The 16,429-nt window shown below is 53.9% G+C and overlaps 8 protein-coding genes and 1 non-coding gene across 9 annotated transcripts; all 9 read left to right on the top strand.

Moving 5' to 3' along the window:
- Positions 1–554: 554 nt before the first annotated feature.
- On the top strand, positions 555–2,024 carry DQ04_03511070 (Leucine-rich , ribonuclease inhibitor subtype; the record flags this gene model as incomplete). The annotated part of the gene is made up of 1 exon (XM_009312886.1): positions 555–2,024. The coding sequence occupies one exon, from the start codon at positions 555–557 to the stop codon at positions 2,022–2,024; it is 1,470 nt and encodes a 489-aa protein (XP_009311161.1).
- Positions 2,025–2,794: 770 nt separating this feature from the next.
- Positions 2,795–2,866, top strand: DQ04_tRNA059 (the record flags this gene model as incomplete). Its single annotated transcript has 1 exon — positions 2,795–2,866. It is a non-coding gene; the product is annotated as a tRNA-Ala (tRNA).
- Positions 2,867–3,651: 785 nt separating this feature from the next.
- DQ04_03511060 (hypothetical protein) lies at positions 3,652–5,154 on the top strand (the record flags this gene model as incomplete). Its single annotated transcript, XM_009312885.1, has 1 exon — positions 3,652–5,154. One exon carries the CDS (start codon positions 3,652–3,654, stop codon positions 5,152–5,154), a length of 1,503 nt encoding a protein of 500 aa, XP_009311160.1.
- A 671-nt stretch (positions 5,155–5,825) lies between these two features.
- On the top strand, positions 5,826–6,746 carry DQ04_03511050 (OB fold-containing protein; the record flags this gene model as incomplete). Its single annotated transcript, XM_009312884.1, has 1 exon — positions 5,826–6,746. The coding sequence occupies one exon, from the start codon at positions 5,826–5,828 to the stop codon at positions 6,744–6,746; it is 921 nt and encodes a 306-aa protein (XP_009311159.1).
- A 176-nt stretch (positions 6,747–6,922) lies between these two features.
- On the top strand, positions 6,923–8,194 carry DQ04_03511040 (putative Bis(5-adenosyl)-triphosphatase; the record flags this gene model as incomplete). Its single annotated transcript, XM_009312883.1, has 1 exon — positions 6,923–8,194. The coding sequence occupies one exon, from the start codon at positions 6,923–6,925 to the stop codon at positions 8,192–8,194; it is 1,272 nt and encodes a 423-aa protein (XP_009311158.1).
- A 196-nt stretch (positions 8,195–8,390) lies between these two features.
- Positions 8,391–9,362, top strand: DQ04_03511030 (hypothetical protein; the record flags this gene model as incomplete). Its single annotated transcript, XM_009312882.1, has 1 exon — positions 8,391–9,362. The coding sequence occupies one exon, from the start codon at positions 8,391–8,393 to the stop codon at positions 9,360–9,362; it is 972 nt and encodes a 323-aa protein (XP_009311157.1).
- Positions 9,363–9,629: 267 nt separating this feature from the next.
- Positions 9,630–11,324, top strand: DQ04_03511020 (hypothetical protein; the record flags this gene model as incomplete). Its single annotated transcript, XM_009312881.1, has 1 exon — positions 9,630–11,324. One exon carries the CDS (start codon positions 9,630–9,632, stop codon positions 11,322–11,324), a length of 1,695 nt encoding a protein of 564 aa, XP_009311156.1.
- Positions 11,325–11,616: 292 nt separating this feature from the next.
- On the top strand, positions 11,617–13,884 carry DQ04_03511010 (hypothetical protein; the record flags this gene model as incomplete). The annotated part of the gene is made up of 1 exon (XM_009312880.1): positions 11,617–13,884. One exon carries the CDS (start codon positions 11,617–11,619, stop codon positions 13,882–13,884), a length of 2,268 nt encoding a protein of 755 aa, XP_009311155.1.
- A 495-nt stretch (positions 13,885–14,379) lies between these two features.
- On the top strand, positions 14,380–16,323 carry DQ04_03511000 (hypothetical protein; the record flags this gene model as incomplete). Its single annotated transcript, XM_009312879.1, has 1 exon — positions 14,380–16,323. The coding sequence occupies one exon, from the start codon at positions 14,380–14,382 to the stop codon at positions 16,321–16,323; it is 1,944 nt and encodes a 647-aa protein (XP_009311154.1).
- Between the last annotated feature and the right edge of the window lie 106 nt (positions 16,324–16,429).

Here is a 16,429-nt window from a genome sequence, read left to right as displayed (position 1 = left end):
TTCCCCAACACTGCTGAGTGGTGGGCGTCGACAGCTTCTGCTGATACAAAGAGTCATGGGGAGGCTTTGGCGGATGTGGAGCGGCACCGTCGCCTGGAGGTGATTGATGATCTGCTTAAGGGGTTGGACAGGGGTGCCGGCATGACCGATGGGAAGGATGCCGTGCCAGATGCTGTAACGCACGAGTACTACTGTGCCAACCATGCTCTCAACGATGTGGAACGACTCTCTAGGTCCGTATTCCGTTAGGTATATATATATATATATTTTTTTTTATCGTGGGGAAATACCATCTCGCAGGGGGGTTTGTTTTTTTTGTAGATGTGTCTAAATAATTGTTTTTTTTCTGTTTGTTGAGGTGTTTCAATGCTTGGTTTATTGTGGTTGTGCTTTAAAAACTGTCGCCTATTTCTCTTTTTTTTTGTGTGTAGTTGTGTTGGTAGAAAGTCTTTGGCAAAAGGTTTTGTGCGTGTGCGGTAGTTTACACGGACTATTCGAAGGAAGAGTGTAGAGTTCACCCCTGTTTGAGAAGAGCAATCAAAGAATATCTTTCAATGTTCTCGAGAGCGACGAAGGACCCTTTAACAGGGGATTTGGATACCCTTGCAACTCTGCATCATGTCATGAGGTTTGTGCCATACAACCGCCGCACCCTTTGCGCGATGCGTTGTGTGTCCAAGCCCTACCGTTACGCCGTGCAGCACCCAAAGAGTCCGTGGGCTGACCGTGAGGAAATCATGATATCAAGTGATTGCCACTGCATTATTTTCAACGCCAAGGATGATGAAGAGGGACGGTCCAACTTCTGCCTTAGCTCCGTCTCCCCTATAGCCCGTAAGTTTAAGATGTTAGGCGCGACGTTGCTGAGCCGCTACCATCAGCGCGTGGCGGACGGCCTCACACGGCTCGTGTTGCACCACTCTATGATTGATGTTGGGTTCTTTGACATTCTGGCCCCCCTCACCAACCTGAGGGAATTAGAGCTGGTGGCATGTCGTGCAATCACGTCCATAGCGGAGGCCAGTCGCCTGGCAAACCTCGAATCATTAGAAGTACATTTGTGCCCTCTCCATCCTGACGGCGCCGTTGGACTGCTGCTCCCAAAGTTAAAGCGACTGAAACTGCATTCGTGTTTTAAACTAAGTTCCCTCAACGGCATTGCGGAACAAACAGCTGCTGCGTTAGAGGAGCTTTATGTGGAGAATTGTAACGTTTATGACGACACTGCAAACGAATTTTTTGCACACTTCACGCCGAAACTGCGTATTCTGCACTTGCCTGGGACCCACATTGACACCGCGCTCACGTTCATACCCGAGGAGGTACGAGAAAAGGGGCTTACTTCCCTACACCTCCGCGATACACCCCTACGCTTTGAGACATTCTGCGAGTTGGCTCCATCATTACACGAACACCTGGAATTCCTTTCATTGGAGGGTTGCAATGACCTAGAGAGCTACGAGCCTTTAGCGAGGTTAGAACAGCTCCGCTTCCTCGATGTTTCGTCGTCGTACCATGGCGAGGGCCTGCACTTTGCTGCGGCGTGCGCAAAACTTGAGCTCTTCCGTATGGCGGAGGTACAATTTGACAATATTATGTTCCTCTCGTCGCTTCAGTCACTGCGTGTGCTGGACGCGCCAGGTTCTGGGCTTAATGACCCGTCACTAATGTTTCTCGAGCATTTGCCAATGCTCGATACAGTTATATTGACTGGCTGCATTCTCATTACAAATATCAATGTGCTGGCGAAATGCCCGCGCATCCGGCGCATTTTCTGCGCCCGCACAGGAGTAACGAATGAGGGAATCTCGCAGCTGACCGAGTGTGCCGAGCTGGAGGAGCTTGATCTGAAGTTGACGACGGTAACTGATGTCAACTTCCTTGTAAGCTGCCCCACGCTGAAGTGCATTAATGTGTGCAGCGCGGTTAGTGGTATTGAGGGGCTCCAAGCGCTTATGGGCAAAAAGGGTCTTGAAGTGATTTGCGATTCCTTTGATACGAGGGGCGACTTCGTCGACATGTAGTGGAGAGGTAGTGAAAAGTATTGAGGGAGGAAGTAACAGGTTTGGAAGTATGAATGCTGTAAAACCACTGCTATACTTTTATTTCTCCAGAACTGTACCAGTTGGCCATTTTTTATGCTAAGGTCGGCGTACTGTGCTCCTTATCTCGACTCTGCACAGACAATGAGTTCGTATCTCAGGAAAGCATTCCGTACGAACGTTGGTGCCGGTTCCCTGTATGTGTAGGTCGGTGAATAAATGCTATGGAGCGGGTGGTTTGCGAGGGGAAGGCTAAAGTCGTTGCGCTCAAGTGCATTTCAAGTGCTTGACTGACTAATGCAGCAGTCAGCGACTACCCGAAAATTGCGTGTGCATGCGTACATAAATACATGCATATATATATATATATATATCAGGTAGGGGAAAAACGTGTTGGTGTGTGTGTGTGTGTGTCTGTGAGTGTGAAAAGCAGATACTTTTTTTCCCCCAACTTCGCGCCATGTGCCTTCCCGATGTGTTCTTGGCATTAGAGAAAAAGAGGGCAGCACAAAAAAAAAAACATTTAGGTCTGAAAACTCAATGCCGTGTGTAGCAGCCCAATTATTTTTCTTGCACTTCGCACAAAATATGAAGAGTCTGGACTGTGAAAATGGCTGACTCCTCCGCGGTGTTGGACTGAGATGGCGGATGCCATCGTCCACGTCTGCCGTATTGAAAGTGGGAGCGGGAGGGGGAATGGGGGAGAACTGATACATCCATTCATTGCCCCGCCGTCCGCCAACCGGGACGTCGGGCGTGTAGCTCAGTGGTAGAGCGTCCGTTTCGCATACGGAAGGCCTAGGGTTCGATCCCCTACTCGTCCACTTTTTTCGGTGGGAAAAAATGAAAAAAAAGACCTGTGACATTTTGAATTGTTGGATTCTTCTAGTCTTGGAGGGGGCTGTGGTGCTTCGTTGACATACTACACTATATATATATATATATATTTGTGTGTGCGTATGTGTGCTTTGATTTAGGGTGTGAGGAAATGTACATTCATGCATGCATGTGTTTGTAGAGGTCATTTCCGGAGTGTGAATCGAGAATGATGTGGTGAGGAGCAGTGCCCTTGTGCATTTTGTTTGTTGTGCTCGTTATCACCGTTGTTGTTTTGACTACAGAGATGTGTGCGCAGTTTTTTAACTATTTTTTTTGTTTTTTTTTTCGCATTCATACTAATCCAGTGAAGGTGTGAAAAAGAACAACAAAACACTTTGAAATAAATGGGGTATGTGTGTAAAAGTGGAAGGAGGAGTGAGGGAGTGACAATGACATAAATAAAAGTGACTTTAATTTTCACCTTCTTTTGTGTATTTTTGTTTCTCTTATTTTTAGGTATACTCACAGGAGCTCTGCATGTGCCTATACTCTGGAGAAAGGTAGTTAATGGAAAAAGACACTGCAGCAAGAAATGATGGTGATGAGGTGCAGGGCGATGGGGCGTTGCCCTTAAGTGAGCGGCAACGTGGTGAACAGATCCAACTGNGCAAGAAATGATGGTGATGAGGTGCAGGGCGATGGGGCGTTGCCCTTAAGTGAGCGGCAACGTGGTGAACAGATCCAACTGGCCAACACCATCAAGTCCTTTCACTACCTCCTGCAGCAGAGAATGTCAACTGAGACTGGTGCAGAGGGGGAGAAGGAGGAGGAGCGGTGGTCTCGTCTCATGGTTGAGGAGGGCGAACGCATGAAGGCGTACGCGTCTGCCATGCATACCATTGCTACCCGTTATTGGGATACTCATGAGGACAAGAAGGATGATGATGATCAACCCAGTTCTCCTGCAGCTGCCGTGAATTGTATTCGTGAGAAGCGTCCACGCGATACTGGAAGCGAGGGAAGTGTGGGTCAGCAAGTGAGGCACGTATGTGAACCATCGCAACATAGCGACCGTGTTGAGTACTCGTTACAATGCTTGGCTGATTACTACCTCGGTGTTTGCTCACTGTCTGCACTAACTGGACGACAACAGCAGCAGAGTGGTGATAACTCTTCTTTCGGAAGGAAAAACGGTGAAGGGTCTTTAACGAACCATGAAGACACTGTCTTTGAACGGCTTCCCCGTATTGTAACGAGTGCTGTCAAAGCATGGCGTCGTGAATTCTATACTGCTAACGGCCGTCAAGCAAGTGCAGCAGAGGTCGAGGCCGCGGCATACCACATTCTTTTGTCGAGTAAAACACCAAAAGGGGAAGAATGCACCAGGGGCATGCTGTCCAATTCTCTGCCCCGGAAGAATGAATTGCCAACTTACATTGGCCACGGGTCTCGCTGGCTGGCTGCACAACTTGCGGCCACATACATGTCGATGTCACGCAATCAGGTCCGTCGTCGTCGTCGATACTTATGCTGCAGATCTTCTGGCGGTACTGGCAGTGCTGGTTGTAGCAGTAATGACTCTGGGGGTGATGGTGATGTGCCTCTAGAACCGTTGCCACTTCAAGTGCTCGATGTTGGCTCATGTTATGGCCCGTTCAAAGGAATGAAAATTACAAACGGGGTATTGCGAGTGCCTTTGGCAGTAACGGCGCTGGATTTGTGCCCTTACGAGGGGAGCGATGTCATTCAAGGTGATTGGCTTGCTGCCCGTTTCTATGATGTGGAGACGGCGGAAGACGTGAAACGTGACGATTATGACGATGGCAGTGCCATCGGGGGTGCGATAACAGCCGGGATGGAGCAGCTTGTGCGGACTAGTGAGAACACGTGTAGTGATGAGGAGACACCTGAGAAATATTTTTCGGTAGCTCGGGGCCAGTTTGACGCCGTGCTCTTCTGCTTGATGCTCTCGTTTCTTCCACACCCTCGATTGCGATACCGCGCATGCCTCCACGCCCACTTGGCGCTCAAAGACGGTGGCCTGTTTATTATTGTGAGCACCCGCACGCAAGGATCACGGCGCAGTTCTTGGATCGATGACTGGATCGCGTGTATCGAAGGGATAGGGTTCACGCGTGTGCACAAGAACATCATGGGACAGATTGTGGGCTTGAGTTTCCGCAAGGTGACAGCGACTGAGGATGATGGTGATACAGGGGAGTGGCTGCAGCGCATGATGGCCCGTCCAGAGGCAGAAAGTGGCTTACGCATTATTGGCGATGACTGCATGTGACGGAAACGAAACTGCGCATTCGTCATTTCGTAAGGCGGTGAAGGAGCTGCTTTTTTATTTCACCTTGTGCTTGTTTCTTCTACTTCAGCGGCGTCATAATGCGATGTGAACGTGTGCTTCTAGAATCCTGCTTCCTCTTGTTCCTGTTTTCAAGGTACCTTTTCACCTCCTCAAGAAAGGTGGTACGAGAGGAAAGATGCTGCAGTTCTCCACGCAACCCACTAATGAGATGTAGGCAGCTGACATCTGACGTTTAACATAAGAGAGACCTCCTCAAAACTCTTTCTCTTGTGCGGGGGAGAGAGTCTGTATTTTCTTCCACGATCCAGGAACGGCGATTTCTACTGCTCATTCTGTTGCTGCTGCTGCTGCTGTTGTCTTGGCGTGGGCTTTGTTCCAATGAGGCACCCGAGTTTTTTCTATCCTCAGAAGTTTCTTGCCGCGACGTCGTGGCCTGATCCACGCTCCGCACTCCCACTCCCAGGCTCATTGCATCTTTGTTCACAGTGTTGTTTGATTACATTTTGGGCGTCTACAAGAATATCAGTGACTCTCTTATCGTATTCTTCTTTCTTTGTATGTCCACATGCAGAACGTCCTGCCAACCTTTTTTCTCATACCAGTAAGTAACCACGCGCGTCACCAGGCTACTGTATATAATAGCACCGGGTATGCAGCTGCATATATTTGACTTTGACGGGACGATATTCTGCTCCCCGACGCCCTCCGTGCGGCTGAAGACGTTGCCGAAAGGAAATCTCTACGCAAAACTCATGCGCCCGCTGCAGGACGGTGGCCTTGGCTGGTTTCAGAGTCTCTCCACGCTTTCGCCACCGGTGGTGCCAGAAGTCCCTCCCATCGAGGAGTGGTACGTGGCGCCGGTGATGCAGCGGCTGCGCGAGCTTAAGCATTATTGTGCTAACGCCGCTGCTGCTGGTGATTCAGTTCCTGTGAAGGTGTATGTGCTCACCGGCCGCGACGAAAAGTACCGTGGCCGCATGGAACAGATACTAAGGCACGCGGGACTGAATGAGCTGGTAAGTGATGTATTCCTCAAGCCGCACGAGACTTATGGCACAGTGAAGTATAAGTTGGAGGCTTTCTATACACTTATTGCCCGACACCGCCCCGAGCACGTCTACTACTACGAAGACCGAGCGGAACAGGGCGCCAAGCTTCTGGCTGGGATTCAGCTGCTCTCACGCGCTGTCCACGCGAATGAGCCCGCCTCCTTCCATACTTACTCGCTTATGCTTCATAAAAGTGGCGAGTTGCACCCAATTCCACCCGATGGGGTCCATCCAGATGAAGGCACACTTAAACCATGTAACGCGGCACTACGCTGGTGGGAAGAGACACAGCGCCGCGCCTCTCCTGACCCGCTCAAAAGTATTGCACCCTTTACTTTTACGCTTATTATGATTGACCCTGAACTAACCGCACGTTGTGAGAGTATTCTGACATCAAAAGCCGAGGATGCCCTGGTTGCGCAGCTCCGGTATGAGAGGGAGGCATACAACGCCAGCCACCCTGCGCCGCCGCCGCAAAGGAGCTCTACTGGGCGAGAAATGCATCATTCCTACAAAAAATGACGATAAACTGGGATTGGCCACTACTGTTTGTGTATACAGGCACATATCGCTCTTCAACGAGTGCTATCCTTGCCTTTGTAATCCATTTCATCTTCTTCCTTTTTTCCCCCTTCGTCTCTGCAAATTTTCCACACTTTCTCTTCTCACGGACTGTCTGCAGGGTTGTAGACAGCGAGATGCGGAGCGCCCAGTTACCGCCGCACTTGGCGTTGTGTAACGCCCCGTGCAGGCACTGGATCGTGTTCTCCGCGAACACTTGCGACAGCTACCAGTGGCTCTGCAAATCATTGCGCCATACAGAAGAGGGCAATAGTTCTCCTTCCGCGCTTTCTCCTTCACCTGTGTGTGCCCGATTTCGTCTCGATCATCTTCTTCCTGCTGATTGGAGCGCGTTGTTGCGTCAGTGCCGTCGTCTTACGTCGCCGTCCGGGAGTTTTACCTTCTCTTCCCCAGGTGACGTGGTCACTGTTGCTTCCTCTGGCGTGGCGGGAGCAACCACTGCTGTGCCTAGAGGGCAGCCGGCAGAGGTGCTCAACACATCCTTTATGCATATTGTCGAAAGGACATGCGGAGACTTCGTTCCAAACAACATGATCTACCACAGGCTACAACAGCGCTACGTCGTAAGTCCTGGAGTTAGTGCTGCGGATGTGAATGAGAATGAAGCGAGCTTTACGGCCTGGATGCAGAAACTGCAAGAGGAAAGAGACAATTGCGATATCGCTGCTGAAGGCGGAACAAGGATCGATGGCGAAGAGAGTGGCAGTGACAGCGGCAGCGGCGGCGAAAAAGAGAAGGAGGAGGCGGAAGAAGAGGATCCGCTAGCGCACGATGCCCTCGCCCTCTCTGCAACGGTGCAGAATCAGCGGGTGTGCGGTGTTGCTTCTGCCAACGATACCGACGCCGACACTCAGGAGGGAGCGGAGGGGGCGTGCACCCCCTTCATCTTCTTTCCCCACCGCATCGTGGTGGCGGACTGCATTCCCCACCACTCGCGGCACTTTGTCGTGATGGTGAACCACAAACCCATCGTGCCCGGACACCTGATGGTGGTGCCCATCCGCTGCGTCGCGACGATGAGTGCACTGACCCGCGAGGAGGTGGAGGATTGGGGCCGTGTTGTACACCTTACAATACGGGTGCTGAGGCGATCAGCATCCAGCACCAGTGGCTGTGCTTCTGGTTGCACAGTATCTGACCCCCATGGCATGGAGGGGAGCTTTAGCATTGCCATCCAGCAGGGTGTGTTTGCAGGGCAGACGGTGCCGCATCTCCACACCCATGTAATACCCTTTGACCCGCGTGGCAAGCTGGCTGGGGAGCCGGAGGACGAAGAGTTGCAGCAGCGACGAATGCCGCGCACAGGGCTGCAGATGCGAGAAGAAACTGAGATGCTGAGGTCCCTTTTTGCGTGCTTGGCAGTGAAGGGGGGCCATGCAACGGAGTAGGCGATGTGGAAGGGAAAAAAACATGAGAATGAGGCATGAAAGGTGACACAATTCATTCCTGAAATGAGTATGCTTCTTTGCGCTATTTCTTCTCTTTATGGGTCTTTTTTCTCTTTGTTTCTATACGCGCTCCCTGTTTCCTTTTACCTCCGATGACGCCGAGAAGAATGCGAGAAGAGCGCTGGCGCTTGTCGCGATGAAGGGTCCCCTCAGCGATGCCAAGGCTGCTCTCCGACGCACTCACCTTCGCCGTCTGCGTGAGATGGCAAGCCAAGCCCCGGAGGCCCTGCGCGAGGAGTCATCGCGTGTGTGTGCGCTGCTGTACGAACACGTTTGCGCTTTGAGGTCCTCTCAGGCGCCTTCATCATCGTCGCTGCTGTTGTGTGCGTACCTGCCGCTCTACTTTGAAGTAGATTTGCAGCCGCTGCTGCATCGCCTGTGGCGGGAGCCACGCGTGGAGGGCATGCCGGATGTTAACGTTTTCCTTCCGTTCGTGCTCACACCGTCCGCGGGGGCGGCGCGGTCCAACAGTAGCATGCCCGCTTCGGTTCCACTCTGGCAGCAGCCACAGGAAACCGCCATGGCGCGTCTGTCGAGCGCTATGCTTTTTGTAGAGACGTTTGACCCCGATGACCTGCTGAACTCCTTTGAACGACGTGGCCGCTACCAGCTGATGGAGCTGAAGGACGAGGTCCTCCAGCAGTCATTTTTTAACAGCACTGACACTAAGTGCTGCGAAACCGCAACGCCTCCTCGCCGTTGTATCGCGTGTGATGATTGGCGTACCTTGTTTCCAGGGTGTGAGAAGCCTGCTGGATTGGTGGAGGTGCAGCAACTCTCCCCAGATAAGGAGGAGCCCAAGCGTGTGGTGGTCGTTTTGGCTCCAGGCGTCCTGTTCGATCGCGCTGGTGGGCGGCTGGGCAAGGGGGGCGGATACTACGACAGATTTCTACAGCACATGCGTGAGACTGCAGCAGAGTCAGTAGTAGCGTGGGGTATCGGCAGGGAAACGCAGCTGTTGTCGGTGGACGATGCGCAGCTTCCTCTCCACGCGCACAACCCGCTGGAGAAGGGCCCTTACGACGCCACGATGGACAGTGTGGTCACACCTTCTGGATTTGTGCATTGCATGCCGCAGAAGGTGCCCGCTTCTGTAGGATTGACTTAGTTCAGTTGCTCTTGATGCACGGCATACAGACGCGCTGCGGGTATTTCTGTATGTATCGGTGTAGATTTGTGTGTGTGTGTGTGTGAATCCTGTAGCATGCCATTTTTGCACACTATGGGGCCCTTTTTCTCTTTCGTCACTACCCATGCATCAGCCTTCCCTCCTTTTGTACCAATTCCTCATACTCCATCTCCCCCTCCCTCCTTCCGTACATTCCCTTTCCCACCAATAAAGCACAGATCGCCTCTCTTGTGGATACGTGGCGACATGCCCGTATCACCGCAGCACCGCCGCTTCGTGCAGCAGCACTACTTGGAGTACAGCGAGCGGGATGCGGGGGTGTCGCACCTGTGGCACGCGCAGCGGCTGGCGGAGATGCGGCTCCGCGCCGGCAAAGGCATCACTGACGCCCCCGATGTCGACTTCCGGCACCCGGAACTGATGGACAGAAAACAGGCGCAGGCCGGCGCCCTCATGACACGTCTGCAGCGCCGAGTGCTGGGCGATGAGAAGCGTATTGTGAAGGACAACAGATCTCTGTACGAGCATATTCTTAATGTGAATGATGCGGCACACCGCGAGCGTCAAGGGATTAACAACCTGCCCTCGAAAGGGGAGCTGCGGAAGTGGTACCGCAAGGACGAGCACATGCTATCGCGTCTGCGGGACCGCAAGAAACAGGCAGCCGACACTCAGGAGGGGAACCTCCTCCTCATGCGGTTCCTCGTGAAAACACAACCGACGGTGGAGTCAGCAAAGCAACTATCCCGGTGGTACCACGATGAACACAAGAAGCGTGTACAACAGCTCAGTCGTTTTAAACGATCAGAGCCGTTTGCCGGTGCCAACGTGCTCCGCACAGAGTGCGGGGTGAGGTTGACTAATGACAAGGCCGGGTTCGTGGAGCCGAACACGGCTGCGTTGGGCCCGCCGGTGTGGCGGCAGCTCAAGGTGCCGACACTTATGGAGACACTTCACACCGGCCCGATGCTCCCCTCACTGCAGGAGGCGTCGCAGCGATATGTCCACGGCAACGTCGACACGGATGCGGAGGATACATTTGCCGCATCGTGGGCGTCGACGCCGCCGCCGCGACCGGCGAAGAAGCCGGAGTGGAAGAACATATCTGCCCTGGACGTCACGCTGATAAACTACGCGAATGACATGATGCTGTCACGCGGCGGGGATTTGCCAATTGTGCGTCGCGAAGAGGAGAATGCCGTCACTCGTCTTTGGCGCGAGGGTGTCGAGGAGAGACACCGCGTGAGTGAGCTGGAGGAATGTGCTAGGGCGAAGTGGGCTCCTGACGTAACGGGCGATGCGATGAGAAAGGGCAAGCGTGTGTTGAGTACCACTGTGAGCTGGGATGCCAATCGGTGGAAGTCGAGAACAAGTGTCCTTACGCTGCTGCGTGATAGGCGAAGTCCCACATCATCAGGAAGACGATCGCTGGGTTCTGCTGCTGCTCTTGCTGCTGCCGATCCCAGTGATCGGCGATGCAGCACCGCCACATGGAGCGAAAAAAAAGACAGACCTCATCGTTCGCAGCCTTCACTCTCAATAATTATACCCGAGGATGAAGGAGATAATGTGGGCCCGAGAAGTAGGGATATACCACCAGTGTTTGGAGGGGAGAAGCGAGTCTACCAGTCACGTGCTGACGAATTACCCACGACCGAGCGCCAGGGCTACAAGCCACACAGTGACACCAATCAGGTCTACAAGCCGCGTGCTGACGATGACTGTGGTGATGAATTACCCACGATAGAGCGCCAGGGCTACAAGCCACACAGTGACACCAATCAGACCTACAAGCCGCGTGCTGACGAAGGCCAATATTGCGAGGTCGAAGTTGATGTAGTAGGTGTCCCGACTTGTGAGAGCTACCTGGATACCCGACGTTCTTTGGCGGATTGGACCAAAGAGTTGCGGCAGTCAAGTGCACCCTTTGCGCCGTACTAGCAAGTGAGAGCAGTACACAAATGGAGGCTTCTGAAGGGGTAATGTTTTTTTTTTGTACCACCACCAGAACATCTGGGAATAATGTTACAGAAGAAGATGTATAATGTGCAGCTGCTATTGAACCCCCAACTGATCTTTCTTTACCCCACTACATGCCGCGTTTGCTGCTGGGCTCTTATAATGTTATTTTTCTTTTGTTTTGCTATGCTGATCGATATCTTCTTTCTTTTCCCGTGTTCTGACTTCTTCATAGAAGTGTCAGAGGTGAGGAGGTAGGATAGGGTGTGCCACCATGCGATGCGCCAGTGGCGGCGGCGGCGGCGGCGCCCCTTCCATCAGGAATGACAATAAAAATCTCTCTGCCCAGTTGGTAGATCTCCAGCGAAGTTTAGCATTCCTCGCCAATGTCACCAAATTGAACCTTGAGCAGATCTGTCTCGCCGCCGAAGAGGCACTAAAGGAACAGCACACAGAACAGGGTTTGCCGGTGTGGTCCACCGGAAAGAACAGTGCCCTGCATGAGTTGATTGGTCTCGTGAAGCGTGCGCAGTGCGATGTGCAGACGGCCAATACTTCACCATCACTGCCATCCCATGCGGCTCTGCCCGAGCGGGAGGCACCACCAATCTCTCACTCCTTCGCCAGCAACAACGGCGACGGCGGCCCCAGCAGCAGCAGTCATGGGGATGAATTAGCCAAGACACATCAGTTGGCACGTCTCCTTCAGGAGAGGAACACCATGCGAGAACAACTCATGGATGCTGAAGGGAAGAACGCGGCACTGCAGCGGCAGCTTGCCTCTTTGACAGAGAAACGCGATCAAATTCTACAGACCGTATCCCAAACCCCCCAAAATGAGATGCCACGGAAGGGGGCTGCAGCGAGGTACGACTCACGGCATGACACTCCTTCACAGGCCATGATGAAAGAAGTGCGGCAAATGTATGACCGACGTGTGAAAGAGCTGGAGGAAGAGCTCATGTCCACAAGGGAAGAACTCCTTCGGATGAAGGCGGTCCATAATGGCGGCTTGAAGAGTAGCGTCCTTGGGTACGTGAAGCGGCCTGAGGATAATGGCAAGATAGACTCTGGCAACACCACCATTTCAACGACACAGCGTGAGGAATCTATGGAGACCTTGCGTCGGCAAAACATATTTCTGCGGAACAAGGTAGCACAGCTAAAAGAGGAATTACAGGCAAGCCAACAGGCCGCCATCGGTTCTACGGAGCAGCTGAACAGTGGGCTGGACGGTCTGCTCAATAAAATCACAGAACTACAGAAGGAGCTGCTGCAGAAGGAGCGGCAGAGGGCCGATGCGTTCGTAGCGCTGGAGGAAGGACAACGAAATGCGCGGCGACTTGCGGAACGGGTGGAGGAGTTGCAGCGGCAAGTGACGCGTATGCGGGATGCAGCGTCACCGCCTAGTGCACGCAGAGCTGAACTGCAACGCGGCCGCTGCGCAGAGGGAGCTCTAGAGAATCCCCAACGCGCCATTGAGGCACTGGAAGAGGAGCTGAAGATGACGCAGCAGAGTGCCCAGGAACATGCCTCTCGGGTGAGGCAGCTCACGCGTGCCCTCGACGAGGCGCGCCACTTGTTGCACAAGAAGGATGTGGAGCGGGAGGCTCTGCAGCTGGAACTCACGGAGATGCGGGCGATGTGGGAGGCTGCGCAGGCACACCTCACATACACGCGTGCACAGGAAGGCTTGATAGCAAAGATGGAAGTGCAGGTACGAGAGGCGGTTGGGGCGTTGCTGCAGACAAACATCGGCGAAGAAGTAAACAGTCAACAAGTATGCGGAAGTGAGAGAAGTGGTGGCAGCAACGACAACGCACTCCAGCGGAGACTCGAAACCCTTTCAGAGCGTATGCGCATGTTAGAAGGTTTGGACCTTCAGCTGCGCCAAAAAGGGGATGAAATCGTCATTCTACAAGATGAGAAGGCGGCACTCATGGAGCAGAAACGGCAGCTGCAAAGAACCCTATCCAGCCTCTCTCTCCTGTTTCGATCACTGCCGCAGAGCCCCGCGGAGGTGGAGGAGTTGATCGTGGAACGGGATATCTACCTTTCCGTTCTGCGGCGCTGCGAGAGACTCGCCGAGGTGCCCAACGTAAAGGAAACATCCAGAAACGTCGAACTACGGAAATTGGAGTTGTCAGCCCGGCGGGAGCGACAGCAAAACCAGCCCCAACAGCCCCAACAGCAAAAACCACAACAGCAACAACAACAACAACAGCAGCAGGCATTCACACCCGAGGTGCGGCGTGAGAAGTGCGGTGGCAAAACAATAGACCCCGCACCAAGTGAGGGGTACAAGTATTTGGCCACCACACTGGGGCGCGGAGGAGCGACATTGGCGGGCTTCCGCTTCCCTGACAGGTCCCCGTCCCTTGTAGTGATGGAGGAAGAAAGCGAAGATTCACGCCGGGGATCTTCGCCGCGTCTGCACCACTGTGAACGGGTGAGGGGCGCCACAGGGGGCCGAGGTGTACCATCTCCGGAGGTGAAGCCAGCCTCCTTCTGTGCGACATCTCCTCACTCGCGCTCAAAATGAGAATGGGGAGCATGTGTGAGTGCATTGATTGACCTATGTCTGCGTCTGTTTCTCTGTGGGTATGTGTAGGGCATAGGGGTGGTGGAGGCGGAAAGAGGGGGAGGGGGGATCCTTCTTGACGTGTGTGTGTGTGTGTGTGTGCGTGTGCGTGTGTCTGGTAATGCCCACGCCTCTCTTTTCCCTTCTTTTCTGCATGGCCCTATTCACTCACACTCACATACACTCGGCTGCGTGCATATACATAAACAAATGCACAGAACCACCCACTTCCTATATATCGTTATACCTTTGTCGGCCACGTGTAGAGTGTCTACTGTGTACCATTCCAGCTGATTCACCGCTGTGTGCCCTTTGTTCAATACCGCAGCAGAAGGAGCAGTGAAAATACTTTCTTGACTCTTGTTAATTGCATCTTCGTACTACTTGCCTCCCCCTTTCCTCTCTTGGGTTCCTTTGCATTCTTGCTCTTGCCTGTGCAACAGAGCGAAGAGGTAAATGGGGAAGATGCCCTCGTTTGAGTCGCTGGGCGTCCACCCCACATTGGTTTCGGCACTGCGACGGGTCGCTGTGCAACCGACGCCGTTCCAGGCGCGTGTCTTGGCCAACACAACAACCGACTTCGCAGACATTGTGGTGGACGGACGTGCAGCAGGCGGCGGTGCCGGCGGTGACGGCAGCACGAGTTCGCGTGCCGTCACGGCGGAGCGGCACAACCTCATCACGATCTTCACCGCGCACTGCCTGCTTGCTGCGAAGGAGCCCTCGCGATGCACGGCGGTAGTGATCGCCAGCAGCAAGGACTGCGCCGCGCAGCTCCAGAAGAGCATGAAGACATTTGCATCGTACTGCAACATCGACTTCTACGTGCTTGCAAACGAAGGGCAGAAGCCGCCGCTGCTGGGCGACGACGGTGGGGACTCTCAGGCGTCGTCGTCCGCTTCGAAGGGCGGGCGCATTTTCATCACCACGTTGCGGGTGCTGCGCACGTGGGACAAGGAATTCCTCAAGTCTATCACGACATTAGCGGTGGAGGATGCGAGCCGGAACAACGAGCGGCACCTCGAGGAGGTCCTCCGCCTGCTGACACCGTTGTCGCCCCAACCACCACCAGCAGCAACAGCAACAGGAGCGGGTGCCACGATAAGTTCAAACGTATCCGCTGGCAACGTTAACACTTCACGGCCTCTGGTGAACATCTTTCTCATGTATCTTGTGCCCCTGACGAAAGTGAGCCCCGGGATACGGTACTGTTTGAGCCGCAGAAACCGGCGCTACTACCACCTGCAGGGTACATCCCCCGCAACTTGGGTGCCGCCGCAGACCCCTTCGGGCACGGCGCCGCCTTCATCCACGCAACTGGTGCATCTCCTCTATCTGGATGAGAAGGACCGCGAAGAGCTTTTACGCCGCGTGCTGCAGGTGTATCACTCACGCCGCATCTTGCTGCTTACTCATCACAAAGAGATCAAGCACCTGTACCAAACTGTATGCAAATGGGATCTGTACAACACTTCCACCAATGATCCAAGTAACAGCAGCGGTAGAGTGTCGGATTTTACGTGTTGTATGTTTCGCTCTGACTCCGCGGAACGACAAGAGACGTCCTTGACGAGCTTTACTCGCGACCAGAATACCAACAACAGTAACAGCAATCACTCCGGAAGCTACAACAACAGTAGAAGATCCTCTGCGCTCTTGATAAGTTGGGATGCCTTCACCGCTGTGGATCTCATGGACGTGGATGTTTTCATTCAGTACTATCCGCCGCAGAAGTCGCTCACCGAGCGGGAGCGCGCGGAGTACATCCAGGTGTTACACACCACGGCTGATCCTGACGAGAGTCACCGCGGCCGCCGAACGGTGCTTATCACGTTCCTCACAGTCAGTGATTTCACGCTTGCCTCTTTCTTCATGCGACAGTATGGCCAAAACGGCCCAATCCTCAACATCGCACCGAATCACCCAGAGTTCGAGCGGTGCCTGAGCGACCCAAAGGGGCTGCTGAAGCTGAAGCAACGAAAGGAAGGAGATCGCCGCGACAGGGAACGCGACGATGCTGGCCACAACGCCACCGCTAGTAGCGGGTGCAGCGGTGGGCCGGGGGCTGCGCCGGTGCCTTTGCCACGCTCCATGCGTTACACATCACCGGGGATGCGGAAGGAGAAGGTCCACTCGAGCAGCGATAGCAGCAAGGGCGGCCGCAACAACAACAACAACAACAACAACAATGCAGCTAGGGGCGGTGGCGGTGGCGGCGGCGCGGTGGAGAAGTCGCATGGTGGTGGGAAATGGGGTGATGGCAGGCCACGACGTGCCGGCGGCGAGGCGCTCAGTAGAGCCAACTCAACAAGTCCGTCGCCGTCGCTAGGGGCGGACACATGGGTGGCACGCGGCGGATCCAATGATAACACAGCGAAGGCGAAGCCGAATGCAACATAATGAGGAAACGGGTCGGCACACATCGTGTGCGTGTGCTTATCGGTGTTTCCTCGCCACTTGCCCCCCCTCCCCCCCCCCTCCTTTCCCGTCGGCCCTTTTCTCTTTC

Source organism: Trypanosoma grayi, assembly GCF_000691245.1.
Source record: "Trypanosoma grayi strain ANR4 Tgr_351_V1, whole genome shotgun sequence".
In the NCBI taxonomy this organism is placed as follows: domain Eukaryota; phylum Euglenozoa; class Kinetoplastea; order Trypanosomatida; family Trypanosomatidae; genus Trypanosoma; species Trypanosoma grayi.
The sequence above is the reverse complement of the archived record's forward strand: the minus strand, read 5'-3'. Positions and strand labels throughout refer to the sequence as shown.